Below are 7501 nucleotides of genomic sequence, written 5' to 3'. Positions count from 1 at the left end.
GGTGGTGTACTGGGTTAGGACAGGGTGGCAGACTGTTGTAGTTCATAAGGACAGACTTGCCCCTTGAACAGAAGACCACATTGGGCCAGGTGGAACTGTCGTGTCTAGTGACCTCGCCCTGCGGAGGAGCTGGAAAGTGTCATTCCACCACTGGCTGCGCTGCTTTGGAGCTCACAAGCATGCATGCAAAAGGAGCCATTAGAAGAGGCTCATGGGAGACGTGCGCTCTCTTTAAAAGAAGGATTGTTATTGTTTGTTAGTTAAGATGTGTTATGTGTTACTTGTGTCATTCTGTGTTGGGTGTGGGTTTAATTGAGTGGGATTTTGTGTTAACTGTTGAGCGTAAGAGTGCAGCATTCCCTCTCGCCTTTCCTGGCTGAATTTCAAGTGTCTTTTCTGCCATGTTCAAAATAAAAGAGCATTTCTAAGCACAGATTATGGCCTCACCTGATTCACTCATGATGGTATAATATTATTTAGTAGTGTAACATCTGCCTGACTCTAACAGGAAATAGTTATAGATACAAACACTAAGCAGACCACGGCTCCCTATGTCTGAAAGAAGCAGCTCAGCTTTGCAGAATGGACACAAACGACACACAGGACCCCATAATCTCACAATAAACCACTAAGTCTCCCTTTTGGCTAGAATCTTAATCACTCTAGAGAAGCACGTGCTAAGCCTGTTCTGTGAGCGTCACTGGGCCAGTAAGAGCCCTGGGTCTGCCAAATAAGGGCAGATATTCTGCCTCTGTTTTCAGCTTCACTTTATTATTCCGCCTCCTGCTCTGTGGCAGTGTGTATCACAGAAATCCACAAAGCTGTTTTAGAGATTTGGGGATGACTAAATTCCACTTATCTAACAGACAAACACTGTGTTTTCCCTCGAACAGGCCCGCTTATCGGTTGTATGTGCTTAATTAAAGTGCAACAATAAACTCCTGCTCGTATGTGTGTGTTTATTATATGTAGTATGTATTATAAAAAAGTATCTTGGCGTGTATATAAGTGTATAAGGTGTATAAGTGGATTGTTTTATGTCCTGTTTGAATATTGTGACTTTTTACTGCTTGAGTTCTCTGATATATATATATATATATATATATATATATATATATATATATATATATATATATATATATATATATCGTTGCTGTCCAATGAAAATCATGTATCTCCATTTTTGTTAATTTTTAGTTTTCCACATCATGTCAACAAATCAGCTGTTCTTTACATTGTGTAAACATTTCATGATGAATGGACCAATAGAAATGCTTTAAAATCACTTGGAACAAAATCTCTTTACATTGACTTACATTGAAAGGTAAGAGTGTTTTTGCTTTCTCCTGTAAAGTTAATATTTTGGAGATACTTGTTTTTCGTCGGACATATTTTTTTTTTCTCTCTCTCTCTCTCTCTATATATATATATATATATATATATATATTGTGTGTATATATTTTTTTTTCTTCTTTTGTTTGTTTTTCATATATACACACACACACACACACACACACACACATATATATATATATATATATATATTACATACATATATTATATACATATATATTACATACATCATTATATATTACATACATATATTACATACAGAATGAAAAAATGTAAAGTAAGTATGTCTCTTCATTCAGCGTCTGTGTCTGTCAATCACCCTCAAACGCGGAGCTGACTGGAAATGAAGTCACGCGAGATTTCCTTACGAGACCTTCGTGTTTTCAACATGGCTGGCAGTAAGTTGGTGCTGGAAGGGAGGATAAGTATTCTAAGCTTTCTCTCAGGGCTTGGGGTGATAATAATACCCTTGCTTGTAAAATTCGGCTCCCATATTGACTGGATATTCGATTACCTCACTGATGTAAACGGGAAGATAGCCATTGCAGTTTATTTAACAGTTATCAACGGCTTGCTGCTAATCAAATACAGGGGACCTCTATACAGGGTAAGAGTGAGAGCTGGTTCAGCCTTAAACCAGCATCAGAATCTGTTTTTTTTTTACACCTTACTTTTATCGTTTTGTCCCTTCTGCATGTTTTCCGAACCGAATACAACGATTTAGTTAATGTTTCATGGTGGTGAGCAGATAAAACGCAGCTGTCCCATCATTGGCAGTGTTTGATAGTGATGTGTTCAGCTTTAATCCACCTTAACGAGATTTAGGATCTAAGTTAGCTTAGCGCGCCGTCTGTCAGCTCGGTGTAGTTGGAGGGCTGTGAAGATGACAGTTTAATGTGGGACAGTTGTTTTAGTTGTTTAGCCCTTAGTTGTCGTTCTCCCAACCTGGGTTAAACTAAATGTTGGTTTCTCTTCCACAATCAGGTCGCTGTACGAGCTTGCTTTCTAGGCTTTGCCTTCGGATGTGGCCTGATCATAAGTTTTGCCGATACAACATGGACACACTTTGGCTGGTAAATGCCTCATTAAGTTTTAGTGCATTATTAAATGTTTTTTTTTTACCTTATAATTATATGGTTAAGATGTAGGCAAAGTCATTGAGGGCGGTTTGTTGTGAAACCTACTCAAAAATGACCCACATGGTGGTGATAGGAACCAGACTTCCTAAGTGTTGCATGCCTTTAAAACACGGGTGCCTAAACTTTTTGTCTTGGGTGGGGAAAGTGCAGTGTTTGTGGTGGGACGAGGGACAAAAAGACATAATAGCAAATAAAGAAAGTAGTTTTTGTGTTGTATATAATTACACTAATTTTTGGTGCTAAACTACTTAAAATGACAAATTTAAAAGGAAAATACAGAATTTAATAAGTAACAATGAAGAATATGTTTGCTGCCTCACTGGTTGAGGGGGTGGGATTCAGGTAACTTTCTGGCAGGCCAAGTCAAACTTCCTCACATGCTAACTTTGGCCCATGGGCCACACTTCACCTTAGACAGCTACTCTCTAAAAGCTACTTTACATAAACGTATTACATTAAATGGTTATGAATATGTTGCCTGATGCCTTAGACATTGTTTTACCACAGTTTTGCAATGAGATTTTGGCCTTAAAGCTATTCATTGCAGAGAAATACGTGCATGGATTTGTAAGGTCAAATAGCCCCAAAAGAAAACTTTTTTCAGATTTACCATTCACTGGTCATTTTGGATAGTACATAAAATGACTGTAGTGCATTGTAGATATCGTGATCGCTGGTTTCTGTCATCACCCCTGTAAAGAAATCAGTGTCAGTAGGTTTCTCTGCAGTTAACCATTTCACATCAAGTTGAATGACTTTGTGTACATCTCAACAATTATGCAGAAATCGAAGGATAACGTATTAAAATAGCAAGTGTTTATCATGCATTGCTGTGACTAGCTAACCATAACCCTGCATTGCTTACTTCCTTACTTTAGGTACATGTGTTCGCTATCATTCTTTCACTACTCTGAGTACCTGGTCACGGCCATCATCAACCCCCGCAGTCTATCTCTGGACTCTTTCTTGATCAACCACAGCGTTGAATACACCTTAGCAGCCATCTCTTCTTGGATGGAGTTCACTTTGGAAAAGCTGCTTGTTCCAGGTCTGTTGCATATAGGACCCTATTTGTGTAGCTAATTCTTTGCTTACTTATATAAGACAAACTTATGTATAAGATATCACAATGCAGCAATGTCCTATACACTGTAAATATTGAACACGTACAATAATTAAATCTATGTTACATTGTATGCATATTATATTGTCAGTCTATTTGACAGAGGACAGATTTTATTCATCTTCTGATTTGTGTCCTCCGGCAGAGCTGAAGCAGTGGAACTGGATCGCTTTTGTGGGACTGGTAATGGTATTATGTGGAGAGGGCCTGCGCAAGTCTGCTATGTTGACAGCGGGATCCAACTTTAACCACATTGTGCAGAATGAGAAGGCCCAGAGCCACGTGCTGGTCACTAGTGGTGTATACTCATTCTTTAGACATCCTTCCTACGTGGGCTGGTTCTACTGGAGCATTGGTACTCAGGTAGGTTGGTTTGTATTAGGTGGCCAATCATCATAACGCATTATTTGTAAAATGTCCTCACTACTAGGTTTAAATTCTTAACCCTAATTGGTACTATTTGTCAATTTTGACTTATCCTTGAGCTTCTGTGTTTTAACGTTTGTTATTGGTAGTGTTCATTGACTGAAAAGATGCATGCTTCTTTGCAGATAATGTTGTGCAACCCATTCTGCTTTGTGGCCTATACAATGGCCAGCTGGCGGTTCTTCCGGGAGCGTGTTGAAGAAGAGGAGATTTCTCTCATCCATTTCTTTGGGGAGGATTACATCGAGTACAAGAAGAAGGTCCCCACTGGTTTGCCCTTTATCTCAGGCATCAGGGTAAACTCATAAGGCTGGGATGGACAAAGTGAGGGGAAACTTGGAAACCTCTGGAAGTGCACACCTGGACACCTCTGACTGGCACTGTGAGCGAGCTAGTTACTTGGTGACCTTGTGGCTCTCCCCTGCAAGAATGCACAGGGGAGCAAGGACACAGCACAGAGAGACTGACCTGCTGATCTGTTCTGAGACACACCAATCTGCTCTGAGCGGGGCAGATCCTCTACCCCTACAGCCATCAGGCAGAAACACATACACACAGCCACGAGTCTCCCAGCACTCCCTTACATATGCCCCCCATAATGCATATTATCTCTGTTCTGTCCACCTTTTATATCTCTAATGCATCATATAACATTTCTTTCTCATATCCATTGTAGATCTGTTTCAAATTTCAGCTCATGATATAGGTTCATGTATCATATCTACTCCACTTGCATCATTTCATGTCACTTTCAGTTGTAGCACCTTTTGGTTCCTGGGTCTTCTGTCTCTGTTTTTGATTGTTTGTTTGTTTTAGGCTTGTGTTAAAACATCTTTGAGTGTATTAAGGGAACTGAACTTTACCGAGATTCTACAGTATGTTGACTTTTAAATAGAAAACAGTTTACAGCAAAGTTTTAACTGGACTTAAAGCACCAAATGTTCAGAGAGAGAGCTATTTACTATACGGAAAGGCGTCTTCTCTCTTTATAATTAAAGCAGAATGTTGCATATAGTATTTCTAAATACATTTATTTATGAGGTAAAAAGTATGATTTAGATAAGAACTATTTAGTAATCTTTTGGGCCACTGATTGAGACATTACCATATGGCCTGATCAACAGTGTAATTACTAATTTGGTATTCTAGAGATTCACTTCGTCTCTTTGTGAATAGCGGAAGAAAAGTCATATTTGTAATGCGTGATTTCTGTTCCTGGATCAGTTTTACATGTTCTGGATTTTATATAGATTGATCTTGATCATTTCTCAGACACTGTCCTGTCAGTTTCAGGCGTACACAGTTTTAAATGCTGAATTCTGACAATCTTTAATAAACACAATTCCAACTGATGAAAGACATCTCACTCACTCACGCTTTTGTGGGCACCATTCTTTTCCATTTTAACCATAATTTGAGTGGGCTGAAATGTCTTGTTTGTTTATTGGATTCTATAACTCTGCTCCAAGTTGCCAACTCCAACAGATGTATTTTTTGGCACCCAACGTTCAGAATTCATAAATCTGAAAGTCCCACTAATTACGGCACACATGGGTGAGGCATTGTTTACAACTCTAGATATTTATCTACATTTTCACATTTTATTTATGTTCTCACCCCTTGTCATCATCATGTCAATGTTTTTATCTTCCAGTTGCAGTTACCTTCCATTTCAAACAAATCTAACAGCTAGGAAGCATTTGGTTAATAGTAAGACTCTCACGAGATTTCATACCAGACGAACATGTAGCCATACCCAGAGCCTCCTATTTCTTCATGTGTCTTCTTGGCATGGCCTAGCATTATTGGACAATAGACAAGTAGACAGTTTTGCACATCTTTTTGGTGAATGAGCACTGTAACGGTTTTCTGCCCCCATAAATTGTTCAACATAAAAGTTTTCTACATCCAATAGGCTTCCTTGTACAGAAAGATGGCTGAGCTGCAGTATATTAGTAATGTAACGTGGAAAATCAGTGAATGAAAGTCAACTGTACGATTATTCACACAACTGACATTTTCAGCATACAAAACAACCACAAGCCTCTAAAATAAACACTGAATATAAAGACAGTGTGTGAATATATGTTTTATATAGCTAGGCCTGTCACAATTGGAACCTTATTGCCTGATTGCAATTGTTTACACAGTCGTTAGCTTTTACAGTCATATTGCTGTTGTCGGAAGAAAATCTCGTATCTCCAAAATGGTAACTTTACAAGAGAAAGAAAAAACCTACTTTACTTTCAATGTAAGTCAATGGAACCAGATTTTTTTTGGGTCATTTCTTTTGGTCCATTATTCATGAAATTTACACACAACATAAAAGGAATTAGGCATTTTAAAATTATGTCAAAAACTGAAAAACAACAAAAACGGAGATACAAGATTTTCTTCGGACAACAGCGATATGTTTTTGGCACAACAATGTGAATTGGGTGCTTTTTCAGTGGTTGGGTTTGGGTAAATGTATATAAAGCAGAAAACATTTAATGAGGCACATCATGGGTCTCCAGAAAATAGGTTTTAACTTGTAACCAGCACTATAACGTTATAGAGAGCAGTGGTGAGTAATGTCTAGCCAATATTGCCTTTAGAGGGCAACAGTGAGCTCTTGCTGTGTTGATAGTTGGGAGCTACAGGGTATCAACAGCTGAGAGACAACATAGCTGATCAGCCAATTTGGCCACTTTCAGCTTGTATTTTAATACTTGCATACAGAGAACACAAATACAAATGATTTTTATGGCAATGACAGGCCTAAATATAACGAGTACTATGCGTGGATTTGTTTTGATTTTGTTTTAGAATGAATATTTAATTAGCGCAGGTCGAAAACGCGTCTGATCCATATTAGAATCTATCACTTTCTACACATCACCAGTAAAGCTGTAACAATTTCAGTAAAAAATAGAAAAATTGAAATAATGTATCAAAATTCAAAATTGTATGACGATATGCTTCTTGTTTTCTTCAGCCCAATTCAATAAGTCTTCCATAAAAACTACCGTCTGTGATTAAGATCAGGTATCTGGGTGCCTCCTATTAAAGTAAAGGGGGCAGGAAGGGCAGGACTTATGATATGGACACACTCACTCCCCATTTTTTGGGGGGAGCTTATTTATTTAAGCCCAACATGTCTATGTAGTATATAATTACAGCTCTAAAGAAACAAGACATGTTTAATGCAAATCAAAAATCAAATAGAATCCTGACATAAGTATTGGAAATCTTATTAAAGATGAAAATATAATCGTTACACCCTTGGTGTGCATGCATGTGTGCTGTGCGCGTTAACATATTAGCATTAACATAGGAAAACAAGGCACATAATTAGGCACTTCTTATTTTTGCTGCATCGTATTGAGACACAACCGTATCGTATCAAATCGGATTTCGAATTTCATGTATCGTTAAATCCCTAATCAGCAGTGCCTTGTCTGTTGTCTTAACATGTAAC

The 7501-nt window shown here is 38.2% G+C and overlaps 1 protein-coding gene across 1 annotated transcript; it reads left to right on the top strand.

Moving 5' to 3' along the window:
- Window positions 1–1736: 1736 nt before the first annotated feature.
- Window positions 1737–5398, top strand: icmt (isoprenylcysteine carboxyl methyltransferase). Its single transcript, XM_036591811.1, has 5 exons — window positions 1737–1960; window positions 2338–2426; window positions 3371–3540; window positions 3761–3978; window positions 4167–5398. Exons 1-5 carry the CDS (start codon window positions 1742–1744, stop codon window positions 4347–4349), a joined length of 879 nt encoding a protein of 292 aa, XP_036447704.1. The 5' UTR covers window positions 1737–1741; the 3' UTR covers window positions 4350–5398.
- The last annotated feature ends 2103 nt before the right edge of the window (window positions 5399–7501 follow it).

Source organism: Colossoma macropomum, unplaced genomic scaffold (genome assembly GCF_904425465.1).
Source record: "Colossoma macropomum unplaced genomic scaffold, Colossoma_macropomum, whole genome shotgun sequence".
Classification (NCBI taxonomy): domain Eukaryota; kingdom Metazoa; phylum Chordata; class Actinopteri; order Characiformes; family Serrasalmidae; genus Colossoma; species Colossoma macropomum.
Note: the sequence above shows the minus strand (reverse complement) of the source record. Positions and strands in the feature narration are given on the sequence as shown.

What these genes read in the sequence shown, in the direction of transcription:
- icmt (XM_036591811.1), top strand. Translation starts at nt 1,742, where the DNA reads ATGGCTGGCAGTAAGTTGGTGCTGGAAGGGAGGATAAGTATTCTAAGC. An exon ending in ACATGGACACACTTTGGCTG is followed by an intron (nt 2,427 to 3,370) that starts GTAAATGCCTCA and finishes TCCTTACTTTAG; the next exon opens with GTACATGTGTTCGCTATCAT. An exon ending in ACTGGAGCATTGGTACTCAG is followed by an intron (nt 3,979 to 4,166) that starts GTAGGTTGGTTT and finishes GCTTCTTTGCAG; the next exon opens with ATAATGTTGTGCAACCCATT.